The sequence below is a fragment of the Neolamprologus brichardi genome, chromosome 6, assembly GCF_056152115.1.
Source record: "Neolamprologus brichardi isolate AB-2024 chromosome 6, ASM5615211v1, whole genome shotgun sequence".
Lineage (NCBI taxonomy): Eukaryota > Metazoa > Chordata > Actinopteri > Cichliformes > Cichlidae > Neolamprologus > Neolamprologus brichardi.
This window is the reverse complement of record NC_142109.1, coordinates 34,419,817-34,439,285: the sequence shown is the minus strand read 5'-3', so window position 1 is coordinate 34,439,285 and position 19,469 is coordinate 34,419,817. Positions and strand designations below refer to the sequence as shown.

At 42.6% G+C, this 19,469-nt stretch overlaps 1 protein-coding gene across 1 annotated transcript in view; it reads right to left on the bottom strand.

Moving 5' to 3' along the window:
• Positions 1-19,469, bottom strand: part of LOC102800191 (regulating synaptic membrane exocytosis protein 1-like) — a 107,214-nt gene that overhangs the window by 20,272 nt on the left and 67,473 nt on the right. Inside the window, exons 17-28 of the mRNA XM_087842186.1 lie at positions 17,886-18,002; positions 14,868-14,930; positions 14,400-14,477; positions 9,837-9,956; positions 9,034-9,117; positions 7,954-8,031; positions 7,460-7,525; positions 6,422-6,535; positions 5,888-5,994; positions 2,064-2,167; positions 1,796-1,956; positions 1,426-1,575 (exon numbers count right to left, since the gene is read on the bottom strand). Of these exons, the coding sequence (XP_087698312.1) occupies positions 1,426-1,575; positions 1,796-1,956; positions 2,064-2,167; positions 5,888-5,994; positions 6,422-6,535; positions 7,460-7,525; positions 7,954-8,031; positions 9,034-9,117; positions 9,837-9,956; positions 14,400-14,477; positions 14,868-14,930; positions 17,886-18,002 (1,242 nt within the window). The remainder of the gene's footprint in view (positions 1-1,425; positions 1,576-1,795; positions 1,957-2,063; positions 2,168-5,887; positions 5,995-6,421; positions 6,536-7,459; positions 7,526-7,953; positions 8,032-9,033; positions 9,118-9,836; positions 9,957-14,399; positions 14,478-14,867; positions 14,931-17,885; positions 18,003-19,469) is intronic.

Genomic DNA, 19,469 nt, shown 5'->3' with positions numbered 1-19,469 from the left:
ATACTCGTAAAAGTTAACCGATACCAACTTATTTCATTAATCAGAGGGTGGCTTGTCATTTCTGTTGTAGTTTTTTAGATTGGCCACTAGGGGGCCAATTATTATTTTATTTATTATTTATTTTATAATAATTATTTTGTTTGTTTGTTTACAATATGGACACTCTGCAATAATTTAAAAGTTTATTTTATTCTCAAACCTAATTTGTATTTATTTTATTCCAAACAGAAGTGTTTATTTATTATTCTGAAAGCTCGAGACAGTGCCAATAGTTCAGTGATATTTTGTAAAATTACAATGTGGAGACTCTGCAATAATTTAACAGAAGTGCTTATTTTTCACTTGAGGCGTGGGGCGATCGTGGCTCAAGAGTTGGGAGTTCGCCTTGTAATCGGAAGGTTGCCGGTTCGAGCCCCGGCTCGGACAGTCTCGGTCGTTGTGTCCTTGGGCAAGACACTTCACCTACCGCCTACTGGTGTTGGCCAGAAGGGCCGATGGCGCGATATGGCAGCCTCGCTTCTGTCAGTCTGTCCCAGGGCAGCTGTGGCTACAACTGTAGCTTGCCTCCACCAGTGTGTGAATGTGAGAGTGAATGGGTGGATGACTGGACGTGTAAAAGCGCTTTGGGGTCCCTAGGCGGGACTAGTAAAAGCGCTATACAAATACAGGCCATTTACCATTTACCATTGAAATTTTTTGTGGTCATTTTTATTACGATTTTATTTTTTATCGGCAGAGAATATAATAAAACCTGTCTTCCAATTCATTGCATTTGTGTGTGTGTGTGTGTCGTAGAAGTATCGTTTTTTGTACTCTGTATCGGCAAGTACTCAGATCCAAGTATCGGTATCGTATCGGTTTGAAAAAATTGGTATCGTTGCATCCCTATCTAAAACTTTAAACTCTGACCTTTCTGACAGCATTAAGAGGTTTATCTACACTTTTAATCTTGAGATATTTTGAGACATCTATAGATAGATGTTTAGATCTATAGATATCCTAGAAAAATAAGTGCCAAAGTGCTCATTGTGTCTCAGTGATAAACAAACATGATAGAGAAACGCTGTTGTAATAAATGAACTCTTATAAATGTGTAAAATTACAGAAAATGTTTTGGTGATCCAAAAAACGTTCCTTCACTTTTTTCAAAGCCACCGAGTGGGTGGAGTCTTTGCCGGACTGATCCTGGACCCCGGGCCTTATGTTTGACATCTGTGATCTAGTTCTCCTAATTTGTTGTTAAAGCCACTGCGAGCCTGTCTACATCTACAATGAACTATAATAAACCACCTCTATATAAACTGCTTATATTTCCACCTTTAATAGCTTCTGACGGCCTTTCTTTGGACTTGATCTATGTGGACCTAGTTGTGCAGTGAGCAGATGGACCATCATCGGTGGATTCACCGCGTGGGAACTCTTTACCTGGACTCTCTCGTGTCTCCTGCCACAGTGTGTCTCCTGTGCTTCAGCTCCTCGGAGAACTGCCTCTTTCCACCTTCGTTCTCCTCCTCCTCTCCATCCACCCCCCACGAGATCCTCCTGTCCTTCTTGTCCTCCTCTAACGACTTGGATCTGAGTTATGTGTGTTTGTGCGTTCGTGTGTTTGTTTGCGTGCGTGTGGATGGAAGAATCAGAGCATGCAGAAGGACGCAAACATGCAACGGCAAGTGGCGTGCAAGAAAAGGAAAGACAGACTGTGATCAGCATGCACTTCTCCGACATCTGGGTTTAATTAGGATATTAGAAATGATGGCTGTGGTGTTAAAGAGCAGCCTTTACAGGCACAACTGACCTGAGTCGTCCCCCGGGCCGTTCTGATTGGATAGACATGTAGCTGGTGCTACTGAGGCGGGAGGCACTGCTGGCACGGGAGATCGCCGACACGTCGCTCATATCGCTGTCTGAAGATCTGGCCGACATGTTGTCGCTGCTGCGCCTCTGTTCTGCATACATCTAAAGATGGAGGTAAAGAGAAGGAGGGTGGGAAGGACGAATAAATATCAAATACATTGTTTATAAAGTCCAGAAGGAAGAGGTGAGCAGCGATTACAAACACTCACCTCCCGTTTGGTCTTGAGGTTCGTCTCAGGGTCGTGGGAGGCTGAAGGCCGGTAGGAATGTACTTTCATCTGCAGCTGTCGGGCTCGCTCCTCCACTGCGAGGGCTGAGGCACCATATTTTTAAAAAGACAAAGGATATGGATAAAAGCATGACACTGAGAAAAAAGCAAAACCCATGAAGAAAAATAAAATACACGTGTTTTAATTGGATGGTGTTTCCTGTGGATGCAGGACCTGGGTTCTGACACTAGGTGGAGCATTATGTGCACTGGAAACTCCATCAGGAAGACTCAAAGACACTTTAGATCTGCACTGGAAAAGTTTAAATTTCAAATTCCAATCCAGGTCTTCTGGGAATGCCGGATTTGGATTTATGGTTAGGTGAAATCCTACTTTAGTGTTTACAAATTTATCTTTGCAGAGAAAACCAGTGAATGTGAACCAGAAGGACACACATACACTGTAATAGCACTGGGAAGTGAGGAAAACTGACATAGGCTAAAGTTTTAGAGGGACTAAAACCAAATTCCCTGAAGTTAATGATTTCAATCAAACAGCTGTTAAACTTATTTTACATTTTAGAGTTGCACAAAAAAGAAATAAACTCCACAACTGTGAGAACATCAACAACCCGGAGCTCTTTGGAAAAAGAGCCACTTGAGAGAATTTGGAAATATACTAAGACTCTTGGCGCCATCAGCAGGCAAGTGAGTGCTGAGAAATCTACCAGACAGTGACTGATGTTTTAAAGTCTATTAAAGTCTTGAAATCTAGCTAATTCCATGCAGCAGAAATTAAACTCATGGTCGTGGGCTGTTGATCCAGTGTTTGTGGTTTTTAGTCCCATGAATTATGTTTAATATTAATGATCCTCAGGGCACTTCTTAGGTTGTTTATTTAGTTATTCACCGTTATACACCGTTATTCACCGTTATACACCGTTGTGTACGCCCTTTTTGTAAGCTCAGTCTTGTGTTTGTCGTTTCAGTATTGTCCTATTTGTACTGTTTTATTTTGGTAGCGTTTTCTCTCTTGTGTCTAGTATTCGATTCAGTTAAATTTTATTCATATAGTGCCAAATCACAACAACAGTTGCCTCAGGGAACTTGGTGACAGTGGGAAGGAAGAACTCCCTTTTAACAGGAAGAAGCCACCGGCAGCACCAGACTCATGGCTCAGACTCTGCTGTGACTGTCTGGGATGTGGAGAGGAAGACAGGATAAAGACAAGCTGTGGAAGAAAGCCAGAGATTAATAATAACTCAGAATTAAATGCAGAGAGGTGTATAATAACACAGTGAGTGAAAAAGAAACACCCAGTGCATCATGGGAATCCTCCATGCCTACACTTATTGCAGTGCACATAAAGGAGGAGTCAGGGTCACCTCATTCAGCCTTATCTATATACTTTATCAAAAAAGGAAAAGTAGAGATAGTGTCTGTCTCCTGAATCCAAACTGGAAGCTGGTTCCACAGAAGAGGGGCCTGAAAACTGAAGGCTCTGCCTCCCATTCTACTTTTAAATACTCTAGGAACAACAAGTAGGCCTGCAGAGCGAGAGCGAAGTGCTCTAATAGGGTGATATGGTACTACAAGGTCATAAGATAAGATGGGGCCTTTTAAATTTGATTCTGGATTTAACAGGAAGCCAAAGAAGTGAAGACAACATGTGGGGAAATATTCTCTCTCTTTCCAGTCCCTGACATTACTCGTAGGTTTTAGCTTGTTTGGTTTAGCTGTGTCTCCACTCTCACTCACCCTTCTATGCATATATTGTCTCACTCTCCCCTTGTCCTTTGTTCAGTCGTCCCTTTTTGCTGTTTGTATCCTCGTTCTGTGTCCTTGAGGACGTTCTAGAGTTTTCTGGTAACTTATTCCCTGCAGTAGCTCAGTTTGGCATATGCTCTGGATTATTTTAGACTTTGCTATTTCCTGCATCGACGCCATTAAAGGCTGATTGTTTGATACTGTATTTAAGTCCGCAACCACCTTTTCTTTAGTTAAATAACAGAATTTATCATCTTTAAATAAATCTTTACCTTTTAGGAAATAAGGTATGAATTGAATGTATGAGTTTTCCACAAATGTTTCAAAATAAAAGTCTTTTTAAGTCTGTCCAGTGAAACCCTGTGAAGGTTTTAATTCTAAACCACCAGGAAATGTTGAGTTTGTATAAATAGTGAAATGCAGTAATGTTAATAAAACAAGTGAAAGTGGATCAAAAATACTCAAATAAGACTGACTGACTTATACAATCACTATCTGATTATTATATCAAACAGACATAAAAAGACATTTTTCTTCAGCAGTTAATGCAAATAAAAGTTTCACATTCAGTCTGACTTTATTAACTCTCTTACATGTAAGAGGCTAAATCGGTTTCATTAGCGGTGCAGTGTTGTCCCTGCACACTCTGCTCTACACCTACACTTAAAACCCTCTAAACAGGATGAAAACTCCACAGTTTTCATCCTGTTTATATTGTTTGTTCAATCAAAGGAGTGCTGAGCAGATAGAAATCTCGATGCACTTACTTTATGCTGACAGCTTCCTGAACTGCTTTCAGGGATTTTTGATAGGTTTGTTGTTTTGCCCTGAACTGTGTTTTTCAGGCTCTTTTTTTGAGAGTTTAAAAAATAAATTAACCCTTTTGACCCCAGAGGTCATTAAAACACAAACAACAAGAGCCAGTGTAACTGACTAAACTATGACTGAATGTTAGATTTCTTTTTCTTCCAGTCAAATCTGGAAGAATTACAGCTGCGAATTGTTAAAACAGGATTTTTTTTAAATGAATGTGACTGAACGTTTCACTCCAGCCTGCTGATTGTGATGTGGAGACTCATTATATGCATTTCCACATCCTAATCCTTCACTGTTGTGCTGCTGTTGGTGACAGAAATTGAAGATATTGTCTTTCAGGTGAAATTTAATAGCGCTGGGCTTGAGGGGTTAAAGAGTGACCATTTGTCATGCTTCAGTTCTGCTGTTTGAAGTGACCTAACACTGCATTTTTACAGTCCTTCAAATGGCATCATGTAATTTTCAAATCTCACTCCTGGCGAGAAGGACACAGAGATTTATCGTACGCTAAACGTCTTCCTAATCCGACAGATGAAAGACAAAAATCAGGGTAAAAAAACCTTAAAGGCACTGAAGCTGTGGGCACAGAGTCAAATATGAGCGCAGCCTACATAAGTGCATGAGTTTTATCTACTCAGCACTCCTCTGCACTGACAATTTAAAGGCTGTTAACCCTTTTCAACCTGGAGGTCCCAGCACCTGGCTATAAAACACAATATGTGACCATAATTAGAGGGTTTAACTTTTAAGGGTGCAGCACTGCAGCTGGCAGAGCTGCAATCCAGAATTTTAAACCAGGTTCAGTCACTACGGTTACTCGTTATTATAAAGCTCTCTAATTTTAGCCCGTTCTAATCATAGGGTGTCGATAAGTGCTATTCATCAAAACTGCTGTCAGTCAAAGAACAATATAAGGTGTGCTTTGGCCTTCATGCACTTTTCATTTGTCGGTAACCTGGGTTACTGTTGTGAAGGGGCGTGTTTTCCTAAATTTCAGGGTGTGAAGCCGACATCTGACAAACGCCACTATAATACACGCTGAGGTGACGGCGCAGGGCTGATTTTCTGATGTCACGGGTCCAGTTACAGGACAAACCTGATGCATTTAAAAATCCTTTTAGTTATTCACTTTGACAACAGTTTAATAGCTGTAATCATTCACTTTTGATGTGAATGATTACAGCTATCAAACTGTTGCGATACATGTTCTTTCTTATGAATTTTTCTCCACACACAACACACCTTGCTCTATGCTGCTGCTTTTAGCGGGGAGCTGAGGGAGCTGCCTGCCCCTGCGACCTGATGAGGGAGTCCCCGCCGGGGAAGTCGGGCTGCCATAAGGGTGTGCTCTGCAGGACATGAACACACAAGGAGGTGCGAAAATTAGTTATACATACATATAACGATAAAGAGATTAATCTCTCATTCAAGTGAGACCCATCACTCAGTCACAGAAGCAACAAACTGGGGTCAATGGTAAAGGTCAAAGGTCAAGATAGGAGAGAAACTGATCAGAATCATCAATGAAGCTGCAGGAGAAGCAAAGGAAGATTCACCGAGTGCGTCTGAGTATTTCTACAGATCCCCAAAAGACTTCAAATACTTTATGTGCAGACAATTTATAAAAATATCACATCACTTGTGAGCAACACATCATAAAGATCATACTGGGATTTGGCTGATATAGGTAGTATCTGTGCACTCAGTAGCAGCACACTCAGTGTAACAGAGAGGAAACCAGGTGAGGGGAGGCGGGGCTCTGGCAACAGCATGCACCTGTCCAGCCGTGGTGAGTTAGGACAAGACCCTGACAGGACTGTCTGGCCAAAGGGCCTCAGAGGGCCTCCTCTCCCTCTACTGCCCCTCAGGATAGAGGTGGGCTGGATGCGACTGCCATCAGCAAATAAAAAGGGATAAAAACAGAAAGATAGCAACTCAAAACAACACAAACAGTCTGTTTCAGTGGTGGATGGTCATATTAATCACGGTCTAATCGGCCCACCTGCAGTTTGTTTTTAATCTAAAGGGGCAGCCAATCAGAAAAAGTCAGCTTACGGAAGGCGGGGCTAAACCAGCTTGTTTCAGACAGAGGAAGAGCTGGTGGGCTTAACATATTCCAATTATGAAATGTAAAGAAAACCTAATATAATACAAGAAAACAATCAAAAACTCGACCCGAGTTAAATTTATCTGTTTTGTTCTTCAAGGCCGTGTCATCATGCACCTCTGAGCCGCTTTCAGCACTGCCTCTATCTTCAGCTCTATTTTCAGATCACTGATCTCTAATTTCACTGTAGAGTTTAGATGGAGAGCATCATCATCTGGGTCAAACTGACTGCACTTTAATGTTTAAGATGATTAAAAAACAAACAAAAACGACGCCCTCCCAAATAGCCTTCTATCTTCTGCAGAGGAGTCAGCAGGGTCCGAGCCAGAACCATGTTTGCTGTTTTTTGAATTTTCCAGACTTGTGCGAGGTCTTTGAGAGAAAAGTTTGGCTCTTTTTTGTGATGTGTGCCTGAAGCAATCCAGAGGTGCACAAGTACACAACACTGAAGGGAAGATTGGACAAACATATTAAACACAGAAACCCAGTTTTTGTCAGCGAAGCTCCATTTACTGTACAAAACAAGTCACAAATATGGATTCATGTGTTTATATCTAAGGTCTTTCTGAGGATTTCTTAGACCTGAACAAGAAAAAAAATTCCACACATGACCAAAAGGTACAGATGGTTAAATATGATCCCTCTGGAGAAAAAGGAAGGGATTATGAGGTGGAAACACAGGTAAATGAATGAATGAATGATCTTACCTGTCCCCCTCCAGGCTTTTTCTGCTGCCCTTTGGACAGTTTGGACCTGGAGAACTGTTAGACTGCCTGTGTTGGCACACAGCGGCCACAGAGAGAGAGGAAGAAAAACAAACACGATGTGGAAAATGGCGATGCAGAGAATGGCCCAACTGAGCTCTGGGCAAGAAATACTATAAAAGGGTTCAAACTCAGTCTTTCTATCGGTTTATGGAAGTTGCATAGCTGCAAAAGTGCTTTCAAGCCAGAGAAGTGAAGAAATTCAGAAGAGAGAAGCAGGTGCAGCACAACAAAGGAGAGATTAGACAGCCTTAGACAACAAATATTTACAGGAAAAGGGTTGGAAGCAGTGCTGATCACAAGATCTACGGTGTACATATTACTACAGGACAAGCTTCAGGCTACAGGATAGGCTTTCAAGTGAGAGTTCAGGGACGAGCAGGCAAGCAGAACCGCAGCGTGTCGGGGGTCGGCACAGGGGGGTGGACCCGGTGTACCTGTCTTCCTCAGGGGCCACGTGTTCTACTAAGATCCTGGGGCTTGGGGGAGTCGTTCGGGGCAAAGAGTTGGAACACCTGGAGGGGTGGGAAGGTGGGAGGGAGGAGGAGCATCCCAGTGGGAGAGAGGTTGTTAGTGAGGAAAGGGACAGTGAAGGCTTCTTTCAACTTCATGGCACAACATCAGGTAAAAGCTCCACAGAGACGTTTCTGTGAGCAAACAAACTGACACGGTGGTAAAAATACCAGAAGAACTCGAATTATAAGAACAGTTTTTGTTGCGTCTGTAAAATCAAACCTTCCTCACAGACTACAGAGGATCAAACATGGTGTCACCAGCTGTTGCATCCCTTTATGTTCCTAACAAGAGCTCGGTCAGCAGTTATACCAGCAATCAGACTCCACCGGGGCTCGTGATAATTGGTACGGACAGAATTTCTATGAGATGACAGCGATTGTCAGCTTTTTGCGGCTATGTGGACCTGCTCAATGGATTTCCAGCTTACGATGGGGCAGTTTGCAGCTGTGTTTGAAGAAGCTGGGATAAGAAATAGCATCGCCAAGTCTGAGGCCAGGATTCTCCAATGGGAAACGGTGGATTACTGGCTCAGGTAGAGACGTACAGAAAAGGATGAGTGTGAAGGTGAAGCTGTTGATTTACTGGCCGATCTCTCACCTTATTGTTTGAAAATAAATAAATAATAAATGCACAGCATCCATGTTGCCATTTTTTCTGTTTACTGACTGCAGGGTGGAATCAATCTTAGTCTATGACTCTTGGGAAGAAACTGAATAAGCATATCTGCAAAGAATATCTGAGAGAAGCTGCACTCAGTTATGCTTGCTGGGACCTTTGTGGTTTATAATCTTATCTTAAACGAACTGAGATATGCAAACAACTAGATAGTTTGAGTTGGGTTATTTTTTTAAATGAGGGTGTATAATGGCAAATTTACTCATGTATGAAAGGGGCACATGATGTGAAGGGAAGTGGAGACATGCAGCATCCTAACACCCAAAAAGTTGAATGACTCCATCAGAAAAAGAGTGCAGATAGAGGTGATGGTGTTCTTCTGATACCTGTCTCTGTCAGTAGAGTGAAAGTCTGGTCTCAGACACGTGGTGCTGGCGCTCCTCACTCTGTCCAACGACGGCTGCAGGTCGCTGCACCGCCACAACGGGGCAGCAGAGAGAGAAACAGAGATGCACAGGGACAGAGGATGCGAGGAGGAGGCGAGGTGATGATGAGTGGGAAGGGGAACAAGAGATACGGCAGAAATAGTCAAAAGAAAGGTAACAAAATAAGGCAAAGAGTGAAGATGGAGGGAGAAAGAGAAAGGATGAGGCGAGCGAGTAAAAAAGGGAGGGTTGATGAGAGAAAGGGGGACAAAGAAAATCCAGAGAAAATCAGAAGAAAGGTAACAAGAAGTGAGAGACAAAGAGAGAAGAAGGGAGGCCATGAGACAGCGCATTAAAACGGTAATGGCTCTGATGCTGCGTTTCCATTTATCACCGCCAGTCACTCCTCGCGGCCTCGCAGAGTGAGACCACTCGGATGGGAGGTTGTCATGGGAACCAGGTCTACACGGGAGAAGGGTTTGTGTGTCTGGGAGCGAGCGAGGAGAGCAGAGCTCCGCTGCATGTCTGTGCCGTGTCACATCATGCTGCTGACAACAGCTACTATCAACAGATGGCCGGCTCGTTGCCATGGCATGACGTCGCACGTGACGCTTCGAGGCCAAACGCCTGACACGGACACGGCAACAAGAGCTTAAGAGTAACACCCTGCTTTTACCAGCACACGCTCCAAAGGGAAAAAGAAGCAGGTCTGGGTGGCGAGAGGACCAATGGTGGGAGGACATGTGAAGTGGGTGTGTTCTTACCTAACCGTGACCTCATCAGTGAACCTGAGCACACGGTGTGTGAGGATGCTACGAGGCAAGGCGCTGCCCCCCTCCTGCCTGTGGGGCGGCTTGCTCTTTAGGCATGCGGGGAGGGTGGAGCTGTGTGCCAGAAACCCCGCCCACAGTGGGTGGGGAAAGACCCGCATGCAAAGAGAGGCAAAGGAAAACAAAAATGACACACACAGCTGAGAGAAACAAGCCAAATAAGTGCAGGAAGGGGAAACAACATGAAATTAACAAATGAAGAAGAACATTTACATGGCGACATAAAGCAGGGAAGCTTTAATGCATCCTATCCACAGCTTATGTAACAGCTCCATTAAAAGGCTTCCTGCAGCATCGTGCCCACGAGATGAGCTACATACAGTCTGCGACTTCAGAGAGCCGAGTGTAGAGATTGTTCTCTGGTGGATCGACCGCGCACACATACGTACAGGAAGATTACATGTAACACCGATTACGTAACACAATCTAAAGCTGCAGAGGCGACACGTGGCGAGGAAACCGAGCTGCAGCAGATCTATAGGATGCACGCGCTGTTATCAGAGCAGAACAGACAAAAATGGAGGGAACTGCTCCTGCATGAAATGTCCACATAGAACCCATCGTGTCCCCAAAAGACCTTTGAAGCAAGTCTCACTATTTCCCCCGCACTGGTCACCTGGACATGTCCCCAGTCAACTTGATGAATCTGCTTAAAGAGCTCTACCTTTACTACCATCTTTGCTGTAGTCAGATTGTAAGTGAGGATTTTTGAATGCTTCCCCCCTGTTTTTCAAACCTTTGGGGCTAAGCTACACCAAGTTATACAGAGTGGAATACATTTTAGCTTTTAAATGTTGGAGAGACACTGAAATAACATATTTCAAAACATATATGAGCGTTTACTGTTCTGTGAAAGCAGTCAGAAGCAGGAAAAAGGGAAAGTAAGCAGATACTACAGACATACACTCTCTGATTCCATCATCAACATCTGAAAAATGATGTTACTTCGTGTGTGTTAGCCCATCAGCTGCAAAGCATCCTCAGGTTTCGTTTAACCAGCAGTCATCATCAGGGTACTCTGGCAACTTCAACCCAAGCCAAGCTACAGCTGTTTGCATCATTCAGGTTTTTTCACGAGACTTGATGGAGACAAACATCAGGTTCCTTTAAATAAGACTAAAACCACGTGTTGTGCTCTTTAGTTAAAGTTGGTCACTAGTGGACATTATGAGCTCTGGTGGAGGAATTAACTGTCATAACTAGGGATGGGTATCGTTTAGGTTTTATCCGATACCGGTGCCAAACCGGTACTTTTGAAACGGTGCCGGTGCTTAAACGGTGCTCAAACCGGTGCTTAAAGAATGGAGAACACAAAATTGGTCCAAAAACCTCTCATGTTCAGCTGTTTTTTTGTAAAAAGATAACAATGTTAGCCTTTTCTGCAGCTATGGGGCATATATGGTATCACTCTTGGCTGGAAGCAGCTTAAACAATGGAAAAAACACAAACTTTGTCCAAAAACCTCTCATGTTTAACTGTTTTCCACTTTTTCTTTGGTCATTTTAGCCTTTTTGTCCAGGGTGAAGGGAGTATCTGCCATCAAACAAGAAGACAGCCGCATGTAGCTATGATGATGTTTGCTAGTTCACCTTACATGCATTAATGTAATAACGTGGTTAGCCTACTCAACGTAAATTACACACGAACAACATGAAGCTACTCACGCAGAGAAGAACGGCTGCTGCTGCATCATCATCCTCATCATTTCTGCTACACTGGCAGGACTAGGGGCCAGGACGCTCCTCTTCGGGTTTTTGGGGGATGTTGCTAACTCCGGGTCCGAAAACAGGCACCACACCCGCAGTAGATGCGCTCGGTGTGAGGTCTCGCAGCAAGCTATCAAATACGGCGCATTTTTCGGCTTGAAAAAAACCGCTATGCGTCGCCAGGTGTTTCATCCTTTGACAGTATCACAGTATCAGCTTAAAGCACTTGTTGCAGCTGCTGAGTTTGCATCTTTTGCTGTGAAGTACAGCCAGACTTTGACGCTTCGCCTTGGGCATTTTTAATCTGTAGCTCTGCTCTAAAAGAACGTACGTACCTGGACCCGCCTACTATCCTCGGAAACGTGAAATGATTGGCTAGAATCTAAAGTGTATCACAGCTCAGGAAAAATAAAGCACCGAAATGTGCGCTGCTTTTCGGTCTGGTTACTACCGTTTATGTCAGAACCGGTGATACCGGTACCCATCCCTAGACATAACTATTAGCAACCCTTCATACTAATACACAACAGCCAACAAGCCCTTGCTAGTACGCACTTAAATGGCACTGCCCCCAAGTTTAACCTGGTAAGCGGACACTTTGTGAGGCAAACAATGGTTTTGCATAAGATTACTACAAGTTGTGAAAGTTCTTAACATTAAGCAATCTCCATTTTCCACATTTCTACTTTCTTTTCTTTGTAAGCCTCCTAAGGGTCTACAGACAGGCTAACAGCCCATCTCGGCTTCATTTAGCCACAGCACTTTTAAACTAAATGCTAATGCTAGTGCTTACAATGTCAACAGCATGCCAGCGCTCTAATTAGCATGGAGGAAGACAGAAATCGAGTTAAAATGCTATTTAAATGTTCAGTGGTCTGCACTGTTACCTCACAGTAAAAGGGGTCGAACCCAGGACGGGACTTTCTGTGGAGAATTTAAGTGGGTTTTCTTTGGGAGCTTCAGTTTCTCCATCCATCCAAAAAGTAGACGGATTAATGCTGCCTGTCTTGGTCTAGGACACTCTAGCAAAAGAGTGTTAATCTCAAGAGTTTCCTTTCTTGGTTGAATAAAAGTAACGACAGTAATTAAAAGTTTAGCAAGTTCAGTTTGTTCTCTGTTGATGTTGTGTTAGATTCAGGAAAGCCAAGGGGCCTTAAAAATAAGTTGTTATAAATCATAAATTTGTATATGTATGGGAATCATTTACAGCATTAAAATAACCCTACTGTGCCCTCCAACAGAATCGTAGGGCCAATTACATCATCATCATTAACCCTTTAAAACCGGTCGGAGTGGGCACGCTCTGTTTTGCGTAACTATTTTTAAATCCCGGTAGCTCTGCAACCACGTGAGCTAGCGCAATAATTTTTTTTGCATATGAAACCGGAGGAGTTGTACTTACATCTTATGCCATCAGCTTGTCCTCGGTCACAGTTTCCTTCCACATATAGCTTTGCAAAAACTGCATAAAAAGCACTTGCAGCAACAAAAACATAATATTCCAGAAACACGCTTTGCCGATCCGATCAGCTGTTCATAACACTTCCTACGTTGGATTAGACGTCAGCGCGAACTATCGCATGTCCGCCATGACCTGCCCAAAACTGGAAGTGACGTCATTTTCGCGGAAATGTAGTTTTTTACCATCAGGGCCTCATGAGCCTATACTGGTGTTTTTAAAAGTTATGTTTGACTTTATGACTTTCTGTGTGGTTTCTGGGATGCTTAGGACTCATATTGCACTGCTGGAAATAGTTTATTTTGATGCATATGCTGCTTTTTTGCAAATTTGCATTATTATAATATTTATTTTCGTTTTTCCTGCAGTGTATAAAAATTGGTGTATTTCAAAAATAAAACTATGAAGACACTCAAAATAAATTTCCTGTGGTGGGAAACTATTTTGTGCAACTTTTTTGTATTTTCAGTTTTGAGGGATAAGCCTCTTAAATTTCTCTAACTAGAAATATATGTTAAAAAAACAAAAACGATTTTCAATTTTTTTGTAGTTTATTGCGCTTTTTTGCACTTTATGTAATTACTATGCACTTAATGCAGACATATTATTAAAATTTGGGCTATAATGGTTGTATTGATGTATAGCAACTTGAAATGCTCCCAAAAATGGCTCCACAGCATGTAAACATATAATATAAGCTCTGGCGGACTTGGTTCTATGGTAGGTCTTAAAGGGTTAATCAGTAATTTCATTCTTTACGTTCAGCTGGCTGCAGTCCGTCCAAACCATCGAGTAAGGGGAAGTCGCAAATAGCTAAACTGGTGTTACAATCATGCTTTTGTGTCCCTAAATGGATCCTTGGCCCTAAAAGTTTTGGTCACCCGTCACCCAAGCTGTTTTCACACATGAATATCTCCAGACTCACTGTTTGGTTCAGGTGAGCTGCCCATGCAAAGTGTGCAGAGTAGCTCTGCTAGACCTTCACACGCAGCATTACTAGAAACTTCAATTACTCCAATTGTGTTTCTTTTATGATTTGTAGTTGATGGGCTACACATGTAAGATTAGCAGTGTGCTCATGTAAAAGATTGTGTGATGCAGATGGGAAAGCAACACATCTCACTGAAGCGGCACCATGACAAAGCAACTTGGCACACACTCCGACCACAGCACGCACAATCAGCACAGCGGCCGGGGAGACATATGGGCATTTATTGCATTGAGAGATCACTGCCACGAATAAATGGCCCACCAACTCCACAAATGAGTCTGGGAAAGCTGGACAGGCACAGAGAAGGGTTTGCAGGACTGCCTTTAACGCTAAAAGCTTACCTGTAAATGTCTTTATGGATACCGTTTACTAACAGGGGCATTTTGGGGGGGAGGGTGTTGCTGTATCTACCTACGCTCCTGGTTGTATGAGCGGAGATCATGCACGTAAAGGAAGACAAGAAAAAAGTGGAAAGACAATCCATAACTGCTGTTATGTAGAGAAGACATCCAAGGCAACAAAAAAACGAAATAAAAGAAATTATTCACAAAGCTTTGCCTTCTTTGAGGTCAGGTGCCGAGCGGGGCTCAAATCCCCTCATACACTGTTACGAGACAGCTGAATTTATGTGTGCTACAACTACTCGTGACACTTTTGTCTTCATGCATGTGCAGAAAAGCAGAAATAACAGACATAACCATAACCAGCATGTTCCTTTCGCATTAAAAAGGCCAACTTTAAGAGTTAAGATGGAGTTGTTAAAGTATAGTGAAAATGGAAACGATGACAGCTACTCTTTTTCTTTTTACCTGTTTGTGTGCAGGCACTCGGCACTCCCGCCCCGGATAGACCTGTGCATCTCCAGGACCTCACTGTCATTGGCATGACGATGGGTGAACAAATGAAAAACAACACAAAAGAAGAGGATGGCAACTCAGACAGGTAAAGTGAAGTTATGAATGACAGAAACCAGGAAATCATAATTCTGAGATTTCAATCAAGTCTCCGTTCAACAGCAGAGAATCCCATATGGAAAAGACTTAGAATAAACCTGTGCATACACTCCTGTAGTAAATATTCATGTTTTACATACAACTCAGTTACATGCAACGCCACTACGGTGTGCACTTTCTATTTTGAGTCCAAAAGTGCATCTGCAATGAAAAGGGGGCTGTGCACTGTCTATGATGGCTTAACAGCAGAAAAGCTCTACACCGTCCACATTCAGTGGCTGCAGTAGCAAGAATAGCCCAAAAAACCTCAAAACACTGACCAACTCCCACTCTGTGGGCGCTGGTGAGATCGTTCAGAATGAATCTGGAGTCTGCAGCTCCGAAATGGAAATTTCCATCATGTTTTTGGTGCAAGGTTGTGCAAACATAAATGCAGTTTTACATTTTATGTGTTTGGACTGTAGTAAAATACGTTTCTGTGAGTCATTATCAGTGTTGGGAAGGTTACTTTAAAACTGTATTCCATTACAGATTACAGAATACATGCCCCAAAATGTATTCTGTAACGTATTCCGTTACGTTACTCAATGAGAGTAACGTATTCTGAATACTTTGGATTACTTAATATATTATCATGCTGTTTACAACTACATGAATGTACTATTGCTGTGATTTATTACTGTTACTGAAGGTCCGCGGCTCCGAACCGTAGTAAAGGGACCTCTGGCTGATACGGTGGGTTCTGTGTCGGCTCATAGCCGAAAACTAGCTTTACTTTGTTGTCTGGGTCAACTTTGCTAGCAGAGACAGAGAGAGGCGTTGAAAGGCTGCTCCAACAGAACTTATTGTTTTTGGAGGAAAACACGAACACGGTGTACAGTCGAGTCTTAATAGCTTACTTACAGCTGGGCTCGTCAGGCTCTCTTCTTGGCTGCAGTGGTTATTATTATATTTACATGCTTCCAGCTCCCGTTTTTGCTCAATGACAGCTCGTACTTTTCCTTTTTCTCCCTCCCTCGCTCACAGACACATAACGGGTATGGCAGTCCATTCTCCCTGCAGCACGGACTACACTGCCTATGATGCTACATTCTTTAGAGCTATACCTGTAGCATTCTGCCTGTTAGCTTAGCACAACAACAACAACAGGCGCTCTCTCACCCAGGAAACACGCAGAGAGAGAGCGTCACCCTGTAACCATGGCAACCGTAATGCTGCCACCTGGAACAACAGAACGTAGCTGTCAAACAAAACCCAAACAGTCCTGACCCGCCACAATATGAAACAGGGAAGTACCGCCGTGTAATCCATTTATTTCAACAAAGTAACTGTATTCTAAATACCACCTTTTTAAACGGTAACTGTAACGGAATACAGTTACTCATATTTTGTATTTTAAATACGTAACGGCGGTACAAGTATTCCATTACTCCCCAACACTGGTCATTATCATCAACAGCAGCAGCACAGAGTATGGCAGCCGCCATTGTGACGAGGCACAAAGCACAGCGACCAGCTGCTTCCTCTCCACACGTGACAGTGTGGCATTTCCTTTCAGATGCACTGTTGATGTATTTGTGGAAACTAAAATAATCTGTGTCTTTGCTTGAATAACAAATTTTTCACTCCTCTCCTGTTCACTGAGGTTCTTTCCTGAACTGCAGCAACTTTTTGCACAGCATTGCTCTGCTCATGCTCTGCATGGTTTGAATACATCGTCAGCACAGCGGCATGTTCTTATCAAGCAGGGCCGTCACGTGTTCTGTTAAATTCTCTTTAGCTTAGAAGAGTTTAGTATTATGTGTCGTAAAAGGCTCAACAACTTTTGTTGTTGTTGTATTTTCACAATTTGTCGCGATCAGCGTGAGACTATTCGGTGCACCTAAGCGTCTACGTAAACAGCCACACTCGCACACGTTTAATTTGCACTTGATTTAATTTCCTACAATTATATTGCATGAAGAAACTGCAAAAAAGGCCACTTTTATGAGTAAACAGACAATAACTGCACTGCTGCAAGCTCAAACTAAAGCATCCAGCATCTAATTCACTCAATTATACAACAACACACTTTGAGTTGGGACCACCACAGAAGCCCATTTTTCCTCAAAGTGGTGGAATCTGCCCAAATCCAAATCCTTAATCCTAAATTTGCATCATGTGGGGCAAAAAATTCTAAGAAGAGGAAGGAAAAAAAGAAACTCTCCAAAAACCCAAATCATTCATAAACACCTCCACATGCAAGGAAACCCAAGATGCACACGAGAATTCCCAGAAACTTCTTAACAGCAAAAAGACCATCTGACCATCAAAGACACAATCTGGCGACTCAGAAGTAAAACACCAGTGCTGTGTGTGCGATAAAACAGGAAGTAAAACTTGAATCAGTGTAAAAACTGAGAAAATAAAGAAATTATTTGTACATAACTCTAACCCAGAACCACGGCACCAGCAGTACACAGGTGTGTTTTAACAGTCGAGTGGACGTACAAGTGTGTAAACACAGCTTGTGTTTCTTTCTGTTGCTCTACATGTCTAACAAATCTTTTTAATTAATGCAAAGTTTTTTTTCTATTTCTTTTCCATATGGGTAGTTTCACTCTGTTAGTAGTATTAGTAGAAAATATTTTGGCAAGATCACATTACACACACATAAACAAAAACAATATTCAGCCTTTGAGAAATATATATAATTGTGTCAAAGCCCCAGAGGTTCATGTTTGATGATGGCCAGTTTCGCTGTTAGAGAATCAACCATTGATCTGACATGTGTCAATCTTTCTTTCATTACAAGTAAAAAAAGTCAACTAGAAGAGATTTTCACTGCCCCGCCCCTCATCCTGAAGATCCCAGGAGATTCCAACAACAGGTTACCTGTCCTCAGAGTACTCGTAGTCCGAGTCACCTGAGCGTTGGTGCTCCAAGTGGGGCTCGTGGTAATGGGAGGGCGAGTGGGAGTGGTGGCGGTTCTGGTGGATCTCATCCAAACTCCTGATGATGAGAAAACATGTCATTTCTATATGTAATGTGAAAATGAGTGCAGTCTAAACTATAAAGTTGTGACTTTATTGTGTTTATTCTCACTTTACTGAGATCTGACTGAAGATTTGATGTAGAGACACGATGAGCTGAGATTGAAACGTTCTAGGTAAATGCTGCCTGCCCTGCAAAGCGAGATTAATGTGTTGTTCGGGCATGTTGAGCCTAAAGTCAGAGTTTTCAGTACCAGGAAGGTGGATGTCTTTTACCATGGCAACTGCTGTGCTGAACACAAGCTAGAAGAGCGACTAGGGCACATTACAAAGTCAATCAGTCCATTTGTTGGTTATTTATCACCAAAAATTCAATGAGTAAAGATCTTTTCACACACAAGTGATTTGTCGCTCTTCGTTTGGCTTCGGGACAGTATCAGAGCTGAGCGCATAGCTAAAAAGTTTCAGAGCTCTAAGATGTCGATTTGACATTTCAGATGAGCTGCAGCCTGAGCGTGCAAAGGGAAACAAATACATTAACTCACAAATTTACACAGCTAATGATTTTCTGTCAGCTGTGCTCTGTTGTGGTGTTTTCTGGTTTACAGATTTGTTTAGCGTATCAGTTAAGGTCCCTGAGTCTTGGACCCAGAGTTTTGAGTTTGGCACGTTTTGGGGTTTTGTAGTTTTACATTTTTTATTATTTTTGTTGATTATTGTTTTATGCTTCCGCATTCTGCATTGGTTCTATTTAGCTCTCTGCTGTTTTAGTTTTATGTGTTTTTCACCGACGGTTTCCTGGAGAGAGGATACATTACCCAGTGTGATTAGACACTGATGTACAACTCTTATTATTGTGGGAAAAAAGCAGAAAAAAATCTCCAGATCAACCACCCACGAAATGTGACCCATGTTGTGGAGACCCGGCACTCAATCAAACATTTTAGATTTGAACTTCTCCCTGGGTTAATGAAATGTTAACAAGAGCTGAGGTGGTTTGTCTCTTCCAGATGTTCCAATTATTGAAATCTATAGACAGCATCATCAAAAGCATCCATATGTGGGTCTCCAAAGAAGTAAATTCATTAAATATTCCCCAAACTGGGATGGGATCTGTCAGAATAGTGAATACGATCTACTTTTTAAATCTGGTTGTTCTGTTTAGCATCTCTGTTTTGCCCTCTGTGTGTCTGTGTGTCTATATGTTGTGTGAGTTCTTGCGTCTTGTTTCCCTTGTTTCATTCTATGTCCCCCCTGCCTGTCATGTTTATCCATGTTTCCCCAGTCTGCCGTGTCTCTCTTGTCTCCCTCTTTGCCTTTCCTCCATTTCTGTCATGTTCCTCCGTTTCCTGTTTTATTGTGAAGGTCTCGGGGCTTCCATGTTCGGTGTGTCTAGGGCTGTATCCCAATTCAGGGTCTGCAGCCTTAAAGGCCGCATTTTAAGGCCGATTACGTCACAGCGACGCGACGAAGGCTGTCCCAATTC